General features: G+C 43.6%; 1 protein-coding gene across 1 annotated transcript; it reads left to right on the top strand.

The window, feature by feature from the left end:
• Positions 1–7,621: 7,621 nt before the first annotated feature.
• On the top strand, positions 7,622–17,461 carry COX7A2 (cytochrome c oxidase subunit 7A2). The gene is made up of 4 exons (XM_075862037.1): positions 7,622–7,732; positions 13,463–13,552; positions 14,985–15,069; positions 17,255–17,461. Exons 1-4 carry the CDS (start codon positions 7,715–7,717, stop codon positions 17,308–17,310), a joined length of 249 nt encoding a protein of 82 aa, XP_075718152.1. The 5' UTR covers positions 7,622–7,714; the 3' UTR covers positions 17,311–17,461.
• The last annotated feature ends 1,127 nt before the right edge of the window (positions 17,462–18,588 follow it).

Genomic DNA, 18,588 nt, shown 5'->3' with positions numbered 1-18,588 from the left:
TTGTGAACGTGAAGCTGAAGATAGGACACCTTGCTTTACCGCTTGTAGTGTCTTTGGCATAGTTTGCTCTTGCGCCCGATGCCATGCCTGGTCTCATCTCGGGAAGTTGTAATTCACTTGACGAACTATTGCTTAAACCTCTTTTTGAGGTTGGCTGGTTTGGAGTTTTAAACCCTAGTTGCATAACGGCATGCTGGTGGTTTCGTGGCTCCAAACCTATTGACAGGTTCCCTTTTTAATGGGACATGAAAGGAAGGAAATACACACAAGAAAAATATGCCCGCTTCCCTCTATCATATTCTCTCCTATTGCATTCAAAAGTGACAAATATATAAAATTCTTCTATATGTATTCCAGGAAATCAGCCATGTCTTTCTCCCTTCCATACAAACGCTGTGAGGTAACTTGTTGCAAGAAGAGCTTGTCCCGACTGCTGTTGTCTGCAATAGCCGACCAGATGTACTAAGCCCTACACCATTACCGTTCTCCAGACAACAATGGAAGAGATCAGGAGGAAATTGACCCGTGTGTTTTCTTCAAGACTATTGGGGGGAGACCACACAGTACAATCAAGCATTTAGCTCCTAACCAGGCTTGCGGCGCATGGCCGGGACAGTAAGGGGAAACTGCCTGTATAAAGTAGGCTCTCACTATACTATTCCCACGTACCGTGTCATTTCTGCCGGAGTCATGTGATGTCAACCAGAGAGGTGGGGCTACGAGGAGGATCGGGTTGCTGCAGGATATTGTGCAGGTCATGCCAATCTGCAGATGCTCCCCTGTCGGTATGTGGTTATGGCTGACCTCTCCTAGCAGCAGGATATATATATATTAGAGAGCGAGCATTCGGAAAGTCCTCAGACCCCAAAATAATAAAGAAAATCAAATTGTTCCATCTCGTTCTGCACTCAATACCCCATAATGGCGACAGAATATTTTTTTTTGTCAATTTATTCAAAATGGAAAATGCAAATTTCGCATGGACATGAATATTCAGACCCTTTGCTAGGACACTTGAGTTGTAGCTTTGGTGGCCTCCCATTTCTCTAGATCATCTATGAAATGCTGCTACACCTTGATTGGAGTCCACCTGTGTAAATTCATTTGATTGGACGTGATTTGCAAAGACACCCCCCCCCTGTCTATATAAAGTCTCCCAGCTGACAATGCATATCAGAGCAAATACCAAGTCATGAGGAGGAAAGAACTGCCTGTAGAGCGCAGAGTCAAGATTGTGTGGAGGCACAGACCTGGAGAAGGGCACAAAGACGTTTCTGCTACAATGAAAGTTCCCAAGAGCTCAGTGGCCTTCATAATTATTAAATCGAAGAAGTTTGGAACAGCCAGGACTCTTCCTAGAGCTGACCGCCCCACCAAACCTAGTAATCGGGGGAGAAGGGCCTAGGTAAGAGAGGTGACCAAGAACCCAATAGTCACTTGGGCTGAGCTCCAAAGATCCTGTGTGCAGATGGGAGAAACTTACAGAAGGTCAAACATCACTGCAGCACTACACCAATCTGGGCTTTATCATGGCAAAGTGGTCAGAAAGAAGCCTATACTCCGTAAAAGACACATGAAAGCCCACCTGGAGTGCTCTCAGACTGAGAATCAAAATTCTGTGGTCTGATGAAACCAAGATTGAATTTTCAATTCTAAGGCTGGGTTCACACATACACGTCCGATGCACCTGAAATTACGGAGCTGTTTTCAGGAGAAAACAGCTCCTGAATTTGAGACGTAATGGCATGTGCAGGTGTTTTTCGCAGCATCCATTACGGACGTAATTGGAGCTATTTTTCTATGGAGTCAATGGAAAACTGCTCCAATTACATCCCAAGAAGTCACAGGCACTTCTTTGACGCGGGCGTCTTTTTTATGCACCGTCTTTTGACAGCGGCACATAAAAAAAATGACAGTCGGCACAGTACATCGTAAAACCCATTCAAATTAATGGGCAGATGTTTGCCGGCACTTTGGAGCCGTATTTTCGGACGTTAAAACGCCCCAATTACGTCCGTAAATAGGGTGTGTGAACCCAGCCTTAGCGTCATGACTGGAGGAAATCAAGCACTGCTCATCACCTCGCCAATACCATCCCTACAGTTAAGCATGGTGGTGGCAGCATCATGCTGTGGGAGTGTTTTTTAGCGGCTGGGACAGGGAGATCGGTCAGGGTTGAGGGAAAGATGAATGGAGAAAAGTACAGTGATATTCTTAAAGTGTAGCTAAATGTTTGACAAATTTCTAACATGTCATGATGACATGTCAGAAGTTTGTATTGGTGGGGGTCCGAGCACTGAGACCCCACCAATCGCTAGAACAAAAGCAGCTGAAGCACTCGTGTGAGCGCTCAGCCGCTTCATGTCTGTTCGGCTTTTTCCGGAAAGCTGATGTATCGGCGTACGGGCTCATAGACTTTCTATTGAGTCTGTACACCGATACATTTATTTCCGGAAAAAAAGCCGAATAGCCACGAAGCGGCTGAGCAATCACACAAGTGCTTCAGCTGCTTTTGTTCTAGCGATTGGTGGGAGTCTCAGTGCTCGGACTCCCACCAATCCAAACTTCTGACATGTCACTATTGGCGTGTCAGAAGTTTGTCAAACGTTTAGCTACACTTTAATGAAAACCTGATCCAGAGTGCTCTGGACCTCAGACTGTGCCGAAGGTTCACCTTCCAACAAGACAATGACCCTAAGCACACAGCCAAGACAACACAGGAGTGGCTTACGGACAACTCAATGTCCTTGAGTGGCCCAGCCAGAGCCCTGACTTGAACTCAATCGAATATCCCTGGAGAGACCTGAAAATGGCGGTCCACCGACAGTCCCCATCCAACCTGAAAAAATTAAGGGAACACTTAAATCACATATCAAATCTCGAACGAAAGATTCAAGTTGAAAATCGTAACTTATATAAATTGTGTAATTTGTTGAGAACAAAATGACGTATTAACTGTCAATGGAAATCTAAATCATCAACCAATTGAAGACTGGATTTAAAATTACCCTGAAAATCAAAGTAAAAAAATTAAATCACAGGCGGATCCAATTTGTGTGAATTTCATCACGGCAACTCATAATGTGTCTCAGTAGTGTGTATGGCCGCCACATACCCGTATGCACTCCCGACAACGTTTAGGCATGTGGCTGTATTCATTGGATGCACTGATATATATTTTGTCCCAGAGCGTCTCAATTGGGTTCAGGTCTGGGGAATGTAAAGGCCAGTGAATGGCATCAATGCCTTTTTTCTCCATGAGCTGCCCACACACACTGGCCATGAGGCTAGGCATTATCCTGCACCAGGAGGAACCCAGGGCCCACTACGCCAGCATAAAGTCTGACAATAGCTCTGAGGATTTCATCCCGGTAACTAATAGCGGTCCGGGTACTGATTTGGCTATCACATGGAGGTTTGTGAGACCCTCCAAGTATATGCTTCCCCAGACCATCACTGACCTACCACCAAACCAGTCATGCTGGATGAGGTTGCAGGCAGCATAACGTTCGTCACGGTGTCTCCAGACTCTTTAACGTCTGTCATGTGCTCAGTGTGAACCTGCTCTTATCTGTGAAGAGAATGGGCCGCCAATGGCGGACCTGCCAATTCGGGTGTTCTCTGGCAAATGCCAATCAAGCTGCACGATGCTGGGCTACGAGCACATGTCCCACTACAGGACGTCGGCCTCAATGGAGTCTGCTTGTGACGGTTTGGTTAGAACCGCGCACACCAGTAGCCTGCTGGAGGTCATTTTGTAAGGCTCTGGCATGGCTCATCTTGTTCAAAGGAGTAGATACCGTTCCTGCTGATGAGTTGGTGCCCTTCTGAGTGTAGTACAATACTTAGGTAATCCCTACAATTGTACTACACTCAAATGCAGACCGGGAATCTGTGGGCTCCCCCTGAGAGGTGACCCCCCCCCCCCGTGTTACTGCTATTATTTACTACCGCTCATATCACCAGCATACAGCATGCTCTCCTGATACATTTTATTTCCTCTGGTTTCTTGTGGTATACACTTATCCGAATATCTTGGTGGTATTTGCAACATTGGACTGAGATGCTGTGTATCCTGAGATATTTTATTAAAAAGGTTATCCCCGCCTCAGACAAATATGGTATATCCATGGGATAAGTGCAGACCCCAGCTCTGAGATCTGCACCTAAATTGAGAATGGGGATCGCACAGCTACTCTTTTCCAGATCGCCACTTGGCTGATTTAACTTTTCTTGCGAGAATTAGGAAGCTGCTGTACAAGTATTGAAGCCTGAGAATGGCCTACTCAAATGGAGCTTTCTGCACACGTAGCACATTTCTTTCAGGTTCCCTATCCAGATATGTGGGTGGAAAATCCACAGTGGAAGCGTATGTTCACACGCCCTATTTACAGATGTAATTCAGGCGTTTTTCGCCTGGAATTACGGCCGAAAAAACGGCTCCAAACCGTCGGCAAACATCTGCCCATTGAATTCAATGGGTCTTACGGTGTTCTGTGCAGACGGGCTAATTTTTTACGCGCCGCTGTCAAAAGACGGCGCGTAAAAAGACGGCCGCCTCAAAGAAGTGCATGTCACTTCTTGGGACGTAATTGGAGCCGTTTATAATTGACTCCACTGAAAAAACGTTCCAATTACGTCCGTAATGGACGCCGCGAAAAACGCAGGTACGAGCAATTACATCTGAAATTCAGGAGCTGTTTTCGCCTGAAAACAACTCCGTAATTTCAGACGTATATTATGTTTGTGTGTGAACATACCCGAAGAGTGTTGCAGGCAGTTTTTCGGCCGGAATGTCCGCTGCGGAAAACTGCACATAAAAAAAAGTTTCATATGTAGCCATGGCGACGCTGCCCTCTGCCGTCCTGCAGGCTGGTCTCATGGGATGACATTTCATCCCAGAAGGCCAGCCTGGACAAAGAAGCACAGAATTCTGGGTAAGTATAAGATTTTTAATCAATTCATTAACATATAAAAGTGTATAAAAATATATATAATAGTGTCCAAAATAAAAACATTTAGTCATAATAGATACTTGATTTCACATGACGATATATAATAATAATATATTACAGCTGAAATATTTGAGCGACTAATTGAGATGATATTTTATGCACCTTATTAGGTTTTTGTGATATATATGCACTGATTTGAACGTTATTATAATCTTGAAGCCTGTATAAAACACAAAATATATATACACACAAAAAGTTCAATAAAATCCCTTTTCCCCAAAAAGCTATGTAAAAACCAAACAATCACATAACTGATATCACCGTGTCCATAAATGTCCGAGCTATTACTATATAACGTGATCTTACGTCTTAGGCAAAAAAGAATAATTAGGGTAAATTCACATGTGGCAGATTTTGTTGCAGAAATTTCTGCAACTATAAATCACTTCCATTCATCTGAATGTGGTTGTTTCTGAAGCAGGTGCCTGTTCAGACTAATGGAACAGATCTTGTCGCAGAAACATCTGCAACAAAACCTGCAGTGTGTGACCACACTTATACGGGTCCATTAAAGGCTAGGAACACCTTTTAAAAATATTTTTTATTTTAAAATAAAAATGTGTATCAGTGTGATTGGTGCAACTTTCTAAATACATGAAAAATACAGCAAATAGAACTAATTGTTATCCGTTCCCATTGTAATATGACTAATATGTTTTTTACAGGTATTGAGACGAGTGCACAATTGATATGTAGCCACTAAAGGCCCTTTTACACGAGCCAATGATCGTGCATATGAACACTCGTTCCCGAGCATTGCCCGTTTAAAAAAAAAAGTGTATCAGTATGTTTTGTGCACTTTTTTTTTACAAATGATTTTACTTTTTGAGATACAGCTACTTTGTATCCTGTATAGAGCAGCTGTATCTTACATTAAGACCTGAATCCGTTAGAACAGCGGGACTGACGTGTGTAGTGACAGCGGGTCTTGTGTGTCTCTGACGGGCAAGATGAACTTGTTATCGATCACATCGAAGTTGATAACAGCTCGTTCCACCTGCTGTCACTGAACCCGTTAGTGCTGCTGACCTGACGGATTCAAGTTTCAGCGCTAGATACAGCTGCTCTGTATACACAATACAATATATAATTTATTATTTGTTATAAAATGTAATTACAATGTGGCACCAATCACACTGATACACCGTTTTATTTAAATTTGAAAAAAAATTGTTTACAAAGGTGTGCATAGCACACTTCATGCTGCCCAGCAGTTAACCCTCTATGCTGGGCTCTGATCAGCGGTAACTCGCTTTCCGGCAATGAGAAGCACACATCATTGGGGCACGTTCAGGAACTATAAGGGCGTCATTAGATAGAAGCTCACGTCTCACCTACTTTCACTAAAGCCTCTCCCTGCCACCATAGCGCAGATCACAAACAATAAGGGTATGTTCACACGGCCTATTTACGGACGTAAATCGGGCGTTTTTGCCCCGAATTACGCCCCGAAAATAGCGCCTCAATAGCGCTGACAAACATCTGCCCATTGAAAGCAATGGGCAGACGTTTGTCTGTTCACACGAGGCGTATATTTACGCGCCGCTGTCAAATGACGGCGCGTAAATAGACGCCCGCGTGGAAGAAGTGACCTGTCACTTCTTTGGCCGTAATTGGAGCCGCTATTCATTGACTCCAATGAATAGCAGCGCTAATTACGGCCGTAATTGACGCGGCGTTCAAGCGCCTGCACATGCCGGTACGGCTGAAATTACGGGGATGTTTTCAGGCTGAAACATCCCCGTAATTTCAGCCGTTACGGACCCCGCCGTGTGAACATACCCTAAGGGTATGTGCACACACACTAATTACGTCCGTATTTTACGGACGTATGTCGGCCACAAGTCCCGGACCGAACACAGTGCAGGGAGCCGGGCTCCAAGCATTATACTTATGTACGATGCTAGGAGTCCCTGCCTCGCTGCCGGACAACTGTCCCGTACTGTAATCATGTTTTCAGTACGGGACTGTTGTCCTGCAGCGAGGCAGGGACTCCTAGCGTCGTACATAAGTATGATGCTAGGAGCCCGGATCCCTGCACTGAGTTCGGTCCGGAACTTGCGGCCGAAATACGTCCGTAATTTACGGACGTAATTAGTGTGTGTGCACATACCCCAAAAGTGGCTTTATAACATTACGGGTATGTTCACACGAGGGCGTCCGTTACGGCTGAAATTACGGGGATGTTTCAGCCTGAAAACATCCCCGTAATTTCAGCCGTACCGGCATGTGCAGGCGCTTGAACGCCGCGTCAATTACGGCCGTAATTAGCGCTGCTATTCATTGGAGTCAATGAATAGCGGCTCCAATTACGGCCAAAGAAGTGACAGGTCACTTCTTCTACGCGGGCGTCTATTTACGCGCCGTCATTTGACAGCGGCGCGTAAATATACGCCTCGTGTGAACAGACAAACGTCTGCCCCTTGCTTTCAATGGGCAGATGTTTGTCAGCGCTATTTTCAGACGTAATTCGGGGCAAAAACGCCCGAATTACGTCCGTAAATAGGCCGTGTGAACATACCCTACGTCTAAATAACGCGCCTAGTACTCTCACTGCCATTCATGCCCCGCCCACCTCCTGTGTGACCACGTGATTCAATGTCGCACTTCCTGTTAATTCTACTTCCTTTTCCGGTCACCCGGTGTCCTTGTACTTTTATAGGAGTCGCATAGGGGAGAGTGAGTAAAGAAGCGGCACCATGTTCCGTAACATTCAGGTAACCGCTCCGGGTTCTGTCAGCCTGCCTCCCTCCTATTAGCGATCATGTAAAGCTGCACCTGATTTCTGCGGGCATGGCGGATACTTGTGGTGGTGCAGTCGGGCATGTAGCGTTGGCATAAGTAAACGCTGTATCTGGGCAGCACGGGATGCATGCGTTACTGCAGTACTGTGCTCTGTCTGCTGGTATGTGGGTAATGACTGAGTATATACGTCCTCTATAGCGGGAGCATTCTAGTGTGTACGTGCGCTCAGCACTTCCTGCTCTGTACAGTCAATGTCACGGCTATCACTGCACTGTGCAGTCTCCTATAGACATCTTATATATATATATATATATTTGAGCATTGCACACAGCTGTTGATGATCACTCCTTACAATGTAATATAGTGTTTATATACTTCTTTACCTGCCAGTTCTGTTTCCTTCATCTGCGCTCCTCCATTGCTCTACATCCATAGTGGACAATGAGACATCTCTGCAGTTTTGCAGTACAGTTAGTGATAGGGAAGGTGTCATGGCTCTTCCAAGCTGGGGAATGAGATGATCTGTAAGTTGTGATGGCCGGCATGATCGCTTGTTACTTGGATTAGGCCCCATGCACACAAACGTAATTTTTCTGATCTGTAAATACGGGTTCTTTGTCACCTGTATTTACGGACCCGTTTTCTCTGCTATATTGCACTAATCGGCAGCCCCTTTCTATCAGTGCTGGATAGAGAGAAGGGGCAGCGTTTCCGCAGCTACTGAAAGTAAAAGAAGTTAATACGTACCCCGGCCATTGTCTTGGTGACGTGTCCCTCTTTTGACATCCAGTCCGACCTTCCTGGATGACGCGGCAGTCCATGTGACCACTGCAGCCTGTGATTGGCTGCAGTGGTCACATTGGCTGAAACGTTATCCCAGGAGGCCGGACTAGAGGAAGAAGCAGGGAGTCCTGGGTAAGTATGAACTTTTTTTTGTTACAGGTTTTTGAAGTTCACATTAGACATCTATATTGTGAGCGCTGCGCATGGTACTCGCTGTCCAGCGGTAGTCCCTGTCCAGGGTGCTGAAAGGGTTACTGCCGATCAGTGCATCTCTCGCTCTCCGTTTAACTCTTTCAGCACCCTGGTCAGTGACTATCCCCTGATGTCGCCTAGCAACACTCCCGTAATTACGGATGCACACATGTAAGCAAACGGGAAGGTACCCGTGGCCAATAGAAGTCTATGGGCCCATAATTACCGGCGTTTTTACGTTCGTGTGCATGGGGCCTTTGACACTACTTTTCCTAAGCACATAACTACATGAAATGGATTTTCAAGATCGAGTGGGATTGCCCTTCATAATGTGTTCTGTTGTAAATCCCAATAGGAATCAGTACGCCATTATTGTGCTGTAGTCCCTGACACTGCATGTCTGTTGAGGAATGAGTCGCATGCCCAGGGGGGCCATTCATAAACATATTCTCCATGCCAATACCAATTTCAATGTCTGATAAATCTCTATCATTGTTCCTGCCACCCTTATTCCTCAGCCCTATCACTTCTGCAGCAAAATTGACATACACAGATAAAACCTATTCTATACCAATAGATTTAATGAAGGTAGACCCCAGAGAGTGTCACAACGCCACTCAGCGCTTTATACTCAGACTCCTTCATGCAATTTGGCACCAGCGCGTAACGTGTAAAAAGAATAGATGAAAAGTCGTGTTTGTGGCTAAAGTCTGACCAAAGGCAGGACCTGAGATACCCTACACCTCCTAAAAGTATAAGATGGGCAGAGTTTATAGGTGCCGCTTAGGCCTCATTCACACGGCAGGGTTTCCCGGCCGGGTGCCGGCCGTTCATAAATCGGCCGGCACCCGGCTGCATTAGGAATAATAGACCCCGCACTTTAGCTCCTTGAAGGAGCGGAATCCCCGTGTTTTCGGGGATTCCGCTCCTGGACAGAGTGCTTGATGTCTCTGTCCATATCTGGGCAGTGACATCAGGGGAAACTCCTAAAGCGGAATCCCCGAACACATGGGGATTCCCCTTCAGGAGTTGCCGCTGATGTCACTGTCCGGATCTGCCCGGCCCGGATGCAAAACTTAATGCAAAATGGACGATTTTACCGGCCGACACTCGGGCTCGGGAACGACCCGGTCGTGTGAATCCCACCTTATACCTATACATCTTCACATTATCACCGGAAGTCTCTGTAATCCCGATACTGTTAAATCTGAGTTGACACCCGGTGTCATTAGGAGGAGGGGGATATAAGGTTCTTCTCATACCTCTAGTAGTGTAACCTGTTCTCCATGAGTCTGCAATAAACGGGCTGTTTTTCATGCGTTTGAGGCCTTGTTGGGGGTCCCGTTCTGACGTTCCGTCAGAATGGGACCCTGAACAAACACCAACAGAAACCAGAGGTTTCTATTTCCATCACCGTTGATTTCAATGGTGACTGATCCGGTGCCCATGGTTTTGTTTGTTTCCCAACGTGAGGCCTTGTTTTCGTATGTTGTCAGTTTTTCTCATCCGTGTTTCACCTCTGTAAGCACTTTCTGGTTTTACTTTTTTTTTTTTCTCCATTTCTTTGGCAACTGATGCGTGAAAAACCGACAGCACACGGATGTAGTCCGTGTGCTGTCCCCGTTTGTCACACACCCATTGAATTCAATGGGCGAGTCTGATCCACAAACCCTGACCAAAATCGTAAGTGCGGTGAGTTTCACATAACGGACACGTGCTCCGTGAAGAAACACGTATGTGTGAATAGCCCTGTTGAATTGCGTTGATCAGTGTGCAGTCAGTTATTTAAACGAACAGCACACAGACGTGAAATACGTTTATGTGAATAAGGGTATGTTCAGACTACTTATTTTCAGCCGTAAAACACCCCGAAAAACGGCTGAAAATACGTAGGCTGAATGCCTCCAAACATCTGCCCATTGATTTCAATGGGAAAAACTGCGTTTCGCTCCCACGTGGCGTTTTTTTACGTGCTGTTTGTAAAAAGAGTGCGTAAACCAACACCCCGTAAAAAAGTGCATGTCACTGCTTGAGCTGTTTTTCATCGACTCCATAGAAAAACAGCCGTAAAAAACACAAGTTGCTTAAAATCGGCTGAAAACCAGAGGCTGTTTTTGCTTGAAAACGGCTCCATATTTTACGACCGTTTTTGCTTTGCTCTGTGACCATAGCCTAAGGCCTCATGCACACAAACTTATTTTTTTCCTCCCGTAAATACGGGCCCGTTGTCACCAGTATTCCACCCGTATTTACGGACCTGTTTTCTATGCAAAATTGCATTGCACTAATTAGCAGCCCCTTCTCTCTATCAGTGGTGGATAGAGAGAAGGGGCAGCCGTTACGGGCAGAGTTTCCGCAGCGGAACGCAGCGATTGTAAGTAAAAGTTCATACGTTCCCCGGCCGTTGTCTTGGTGATGCTTCCCTCTTTTGACATCCAGTCCGACCTCCCTGGATGACACGGCAGTCCGTTTGACTGCTGCAGCCTGTGATTGGCTGCAGCGGTCACATTGGATGAAATGTCATCCCGGGAGGTCGGACTGGAGGAAGAAGCAGTTAACTTTTAATACTATTAACTCCAGTGGTAGTCACTGTCCCGGGTGCTGAAAGAGTTACTGCCGATCAGTTAACTCAGCACCCTGGACAGTGACTATAACCTGACGTCGCCTAGCAACGCTCCTGTAATTACGGGAGCCCCATAGACTTCTATGGGCCTGCCCGTGCCGTAATTACGGCCTGAAATAGGACATGTTCCATATTTTTCAACGGCCCGGCAACCTTCCCGGGCGTTTTTACGTTCGTGTTCATGAGGCTTTACAGTGAAACTAAACCAGGAAGTTTAACTTTTCATCCTTCTCCCCAACGTCAAACGATTGCTGCTCCTAGGTATTGCTCCTAGTACTTTGAGCTGCTATCACTTGATGGCTAAAAATAAGCTCCACTTATATTATAGTCACATTTAAAGTCATGACCTATTACATATGTCCTTAACAGTTACAGGCTATGTCCATATTTTATAACTTCTACTTTATATCTATAGTTTGTCTTCAGCTCTTATGCAGACGTATATGTGTCTTTCCATGGTTACAGATTACAAATAAACCCTATGTAGTCTCATCCTGTAGTCATACTCACTTTCATTGGTCACCTACTTTCTTCTAACATATAGTCGATATGTATGAATGCAGGACCAGACAACACAAGGGTGGTTTTTTTTTTTGTAGATCGTAGCAATGGAGACACACAGGATCTGTAGAAATAACAGTAGAAGACTTATAATGGAAACCATTTGCAAATTAGCTTTTCTTCTATTAGATACATTGAAGCAATATGTGTAGATACTGGACAACATCTGTTTGAAATGAGGACCCGCTGGTCATCAGCGGAAATTCCCTACAATCAGCGGTTATCGCTACTGGCGTCTGTGCATCTCTCCTGCAGCACCTACTACAGGGGGAATGTGCAGTTACTCAAATGAATGCCTGCCAGAGTGAGAGACTCTTTGGAGTGGTTAGTCACTCTGGCTATTAGAGGGGGTTCAAAGCAGACGGACCACCCTTTATAAATATCTATTTATCCTAATAGGTTATATGGAAGATGTTTGCCCTAATAGGACAGTTCTTTTAAGCCGGCCATACATATAAAGGTTTGCCTATGATAAGGGAGTTCCAGTTAATTTATTTCCATGGAAAGGTACATGCAAGAATTTCTTATTATAGAAACCATTTACCCCATAAAAAAATTGTGTATATTTCTCTTGTCTGGCGGAGTCTCCTCCTTTTTTTAGTGGGGCATTCAGAAACTTTACTATAATCGTTAAATGTCTGAGATGGAAATAACCTTATATGTCCCAGAATATGGGACAAGACCGTAATACTGTGAACCGCAGCTACAAGTGTGTCAGCGTTTCACAATACGGAGCATTGACGGGAATGATGGGGAAGCAGCACTCGTACGAGCACCATGGCCCCTTCAGGGTAGGAACACATTAGGCGTAAACACTGGATCTTCCGCAACAGATTTCATTTGCTGAATCCGCAGCGCATTACAGGAGCGTGCGTGCGTGCTTGAACAAATCTCGTCCACACAGAAAAAATGAGCCGAAAAACGTAATAAATTGACCTGCGGTGAATTGAATGGGGGAGGTAACCTGCAACAAACAGCTATGTGCTGGGATTCTGCTGCAAAAATCACAAGTGAGAGGGGAAAAAGATAAATACATTTATACTTACCCCCTGCAGTGGTCCTAGCAATGTGATTCTCTCTTCTGTGCGCGGACTGGCTTCCTGGGATGACGTTTCATCCCATGTGACTGCTGTAGCCCATCAAAGGCTACATCGGTCACATTGACTACTGCATCACCCCAGGAGGCTGGGGGATGCGTAACCATGACTACAGCTGAGGTAAGTATAAAGCCTTTTTTTTCTTCTTTGTTATATTCCTACAGGATTTCCTCAGCGGACATGCCGCCTGAAATCCTGCACACTTTGGTGTAGTTTTTCAGACCGAATTCCCTGCGGGGTCCAGTGTGGATATGCTGTGTACTTTTTATGCAGCGTATCCGCCCAGTGTGTTCGTACCCTCAAAACAGCGGATTGGCAGGGGTGCCAAGAGTTGGGCCCCCACGACCAGATATTGATGGCCTGATGGCACTGAAAAATCACTTTTAATCTAAAGGTTCACTTGCTTATCGTAAAGTCACTGTTTGACTTGCAAACTCTTCTTTCAGGCCCTCCGTCAGATTTCTCAGCGGACCTTCAGCAGCTCTACCCGGAGGCCATTCCAAAACAAGGTTGCAGAAAAGCAGAAGCTCTTTCAGGTAATAACAGAATTTCAGAGTTGAATATAGTCTTGACTGTTTAACACTATATAAGACTACCAATTTCTTCCTAAATGGTGTCCCCAGTGATGACGGCTGCTTGTGGGGTTTGCTAATGGTGACCTGATTTTAGAAAGAAAGAGAAAAAAAACATGTCTCCAAAGTGGTGCTCTGTAACTGAAAAGCAGTTCTAGGCTTTCTTTTAGGCTATGTTCACACGGAGTACTTTGCCGAGTTTTTTGACGCGGAAACCGCGTCGCAAAACTTGGCAAAAACGGCCCGAGAACGCCTCCCATTGATTTCAATGGGAGGCGTCGGTGTCTTTTTCCCGTGAGCAGTAAAACTGCCTCGCGGGAAAAAGAAGCGACATGCCCTATCTTCGGGCACTTCCGCCTCCGACCTCCCATTGACTTCAATGGGAGGCAGAGAAAGCTTATTTCGCGCTGTTTTATGCCCGCGGCGCTCAATGGCCGCGGGCGAAAATCGCCGCAAAAATCGGCGTGCAGGGAGAGGAAAATCTGCCTCAAAGTTCCAAACGGAATTTTGAGGCAGATATTCCTCCCCCCAAAATACTCCGTGTGAACATAGCCTAAGGATTTGGTGTTAATGTGTTGTATATTAGCATATTTTATTTATATATATATATATATATATATATATATTCATTCTCTCTTTCTAGTCCTTCTCAATGAATTAGAATATCATCAAAAAGATGTTTATTTTATTTCAGTAATTCAATTCAAAAGGTGAAACTCATATATTATATAGATTCATTACACACAGAGGGATCGCTTATTTTTCTTTTAATATTGATGATTATCACTAACAGTAAATGAAAGCCCCAAATTTACTCTCAGAATATTAAATAAGCCCAATTTAAAAAATGATTTGATTGTCATCTGCTAGTGGTGGTCCACTGTGTTCTATCAAGTCCAGAGTCAGCGCAGCCGTCTACCAGGAAATGTTAGGGCACTTCATGCTCTCCTCTGCTGCCAAGCTTTATGGAGATGTTGATTTCATTTTCCAGCAGGACTTGGCACCTGCCCACACTGTCAAAAGTACCAATACCTGGTTTAATAACCACAGTATCACTGTGCTTGATTGGCCAGCAAACTCGCCTGACCTAAACCCCATAGAGAATCTGTGGGGTATTGTCAAGAGGAAGATGAGGCACCAAACCCAACAATGCAGATGAGCTGAAGGCCACTATCAAAGCAACCTGGGCTTCCATAACACCTCAGCAGTGCCACAGGCTGATCTACTCCATGCCACTCTGTGTGTAATGAATCTATGAGTTTAACTTTTTGAATTGAATTACTGAAATAAATTAAGTTCGTGACATTCTAATTATTTAGCGAAGTGTGTGTGTGTGTTTTTTATAAATAACCTCTCCAAAAGAGACCCAAATTATTTTTTTATTTTTTTTTTGCAGGAGGATAATGGCATTCCAGTTCATCTAAAGGCAGGGACTAGTGATGTCTTGTTGTACAGGCTGACCATGGGGATTACAGTCTTTGGTAAGTGATCTAGTACTGCAGTCCTGATAAGGAATTGGTATCTACTACTTGTTTGGAAATCCGCAATTTATCGTTTTCTAGACCCTAACCCCTTCCCCCTGCTTGCATTCTGGGCCCTAATGTCCAAGCCATTTTTTACATTTTTCCATTGTCACACTCGAAGAGCTATAACTTTTTTATTTTTGCGTCGGCATAGCTGTATAAGGTTTTGTTTTTTGCGGGAAGACTTGTAGTTTTTATTGGTACCATTTGAGAGTAGATGCGACTTTTTGATCACTTTTTATCACATGTTTTTTAAGTCAGGATTAACAGAAAACAGCAATTTTTCCATTGTTTTTTATTTTTTTACGGCGTTCACAGTGCGGGTTAAATAATGTAACAGCTTTATAGTCGGGGTCGTTACGGACGCAGCGATAACAAATATGTGTAACTTTTTTGCTTTATTGTAGTTTTTTTTTAATAGTAAAGCATTTTGTAAGGGGAAAAAGTGGGTTTTTCATTTTTTTTTTTTTTTTTTTTATTTTTTTTTTTTACTTTTTTTAAATTCACTTTATTAAACTTTTTTTTGACTTTTATACTAGTCCCACTAGGGGACTTCACTATCCTCCGATCGCTATTCTAATACACTGCAATACTTTTGTATTGCAGTGTATTACTGCCTGTCCGTTTAAAACGGACAGGCATCTGCTAGGTCATGCCTGCGGCATGATCTAGCAGGCATTTGCTCCAGGCAGACCTGGGGGCCTTTATTAGACCGCCGGCTGCCATAGAAGACACAGACACTCGGCGATTTTATCGCCGGGTGTCGGTGGGATGAGCTCCCTCCCTCCAAAACCACTCAGAAGGGTTAAACGGGTGAGATCGATACTAATATCGATCTCACCCGGCAGAGCAGGGACGCTCCCAGCCCTCAGCTGCCTCCGGCAGCTGATAGCAGGGAGATTTGACAGCTCCCTGCTCTGTTTACTTATTCTACAGCGGCGCTGTAGAATAAAGCCCATTAATGACCGCCGTGAAAAGGCTAATCGGCGGTCATTAAGGGGTTAAGTTTGTCTATGAAAGACACCCATTGTTTACACAGTATCCCTTAGGTATTGTTGTTGCTAGAGGATTTTAACCAGTTGGTGACCACAAACGACTTTTCACGGTGGTCACTAATGGGCCTTATCTAAGTCCTGTGCAGGCTGAAGCGGGTGCTCTGCTGTCTGACAGCCGGGCTCCTGCTCTGATGTAGCAATCAAGGTAAGATCGCGCAGTGAAGTCCTATCGTGAGACTAAAAAAATGAATGTGAAATAAAAATTAATTATAAAGGAGCACAACTAAAATGTCAAATGTGGGTTTATTCAGTAAAAGTGTAAACAAGAAATAAACGCCTATATAGTATCGCTGCGATCATAATGACCAAACGATATGTTTACATGTAATTTAAACCGCAAGTTGAATGTAAAGAAAAAAAACGCAAATACAATGGCAGAATTGCCCCCAAAAAAGTAATACTAAAAATTAATCAATAAATCCTATGTACCCCAAAAAAGTACCAATGAAAACGACATCTCGTCCTGCAAAAAAAACAGCCCACATATCACTCGAGTGTTTTTTATTGTTCAAAAGTAGTAAAACATAAAAACCTCTACATATGTGGTATCGTCGTAATCCTACCGACCGATTTAGAATAAAGGTAACATGTTATTTACGGCGTAATTTAAAATTCATAGAACAATGGCGAAATTGCTGTTTTTATTTTTTTTATATTCCTTCCCCCCCCCCAAAAAAAGAACCTGGCAGGGAACAAAAGGTGAGCTTGTCTCTTCTGTCACACACATGCTAACAGTCTGTTGTATGACTTTGATGGCACACTGAGTACGTCATATTTGTATTAAATAAATATATATATATATATATATATATATATATAATTTGTAAACCAGCCAGTGCCGCTGAACTGACGAATACAGGTTTCAGTGCTAGATACAGCTGTTCTGTATACAGAATACAAAGCAGCTGTAAAAAAAAAAAGTTCACGTTTTTAATAAGTATTTAGAAAGTTGCATCAAACACACTGATCGTTTTTATTTACAAAAACCACAACGACCACACTCTTTCAATGGTGTATATAGCCTTTTAATTGTTGTAAAATGTGTCAAATGACTAACTATATTTGGTTTTTTTTCCCCCTCTCTCCAGGAACTGGTTACTGCTTATTTGAGATTTTCAAGGCTTCATTTCCCAAAAAGAATTAATTCCAGCTTCTGTTCTATCCAAATCTGTCCAGTTTTATGTGATGCATCAGGGATTGTCCTGTCCTTGTCATAAAGACCTCATTAAATGATGGGAACAATATTTATTAAAATGTACTGTACAAGCTGCTATTAATAAAGCGGTTTTACATTACTATTCCGACTTTTATTTTTTTTTTCTGTGTATGTGTAACAAAAAATATTGTGCTCTTTGGCTAATCGCGCTGACCAAGAATACAGCAGACTCCTTTTTAGGGGTAAACATGGGGCAGATGAGTGGTTTCTTTATTGAAGAGTACTCCATTTTTGTGCAGGGTTTCAGTTAAAAATCTACTTAAAATGTTGAGTCATTTTTGTTCTCTAATTTACTATCAATTCGGAGCTTTATGTCAGTTTCTTCACTATTCACACTCGGTGAAGATGGAATCTGTATTGTTTATCTGAAATTCAGTCATTTAGTGCGCTGGCAACGGATCCAGCAGAACTCTGAATGAAATAGATGTGATAAAATGATTACAGTTTAGAAAAAAATAACATGTAACATGAAGACTAATCGATAAGAAAAACCTTGCAGTGATTGGGTCTCGGCTCGTAAGTGAAAGAGTAAACACTGATTCTTTTGTTTGACCCCCCCCCCCCCCCCCACTTAATGACCAAGCCACTTTTTATTTTTTATTTTTATTTTTTTTAAATGTGGTCTGTCTGACTTGATTAGAGAATAACTCTGCTATAGTTTTGCATATCCAAGTAATTCTGACGTGTTTTTTTTGTCACATTTTGTACTTTATTTTAGTGGTGTAAGTAGGCGGACCTGGTTTACGTAAATGAATACAAAAATGAATAGCTTTTTTAAAAAAAAATTTTTTTTTCCCTATTTTGAACTGTGATATCTCACATATGTACATACTGTACAAAAACCCGAACAAAACAGTAACCAAGCCCATGGTGTATTGATAAGGAACAGCTCGATTATTAGAGATTCTCCAAAAAACAAATATCGTGCCCATATAATGGTACAGAAATAGTAATGTAACAGCTGTATGTGGCAGGACATGGTCATCAGAAAAAGGAAATACATCCTCAATTTATTCTTGTAACCATTGCTAAAATGCACGACTTCCACTAATGCCAATATCCTCTGGGCGATTAAGTTGGCGGTCCCTGCCCCCATAAATGAAAAATCCACAGATGTAGCCCATTGTGCTCTCACACACCTTATAAAGTTTCACACCGTATCAGGCTCTTTTGGAGGAGATAAATTGGCGTAACGATAGACGGCCC

Source organism: Rhinoderma darwinii, chromosome 4 (assembly GCF_050947455.1).
Source record: "Rhinoderma darwinii isolate aRhiDar2 chromosome 4, aRhiDar2.hap1, whole genome shotgun sequence".
NCBI lineage: Eukaryota > Metazoa > Chordata > Amphibia > Anura > Rhinodermatidae > Rhinoderma > Rhinoderma darwinii.
The sequence above is the reverse complement of the archived record's forward strand: the minus strand, read 5'-3'. Positions and strand labels throughout refer to the sequence as shown.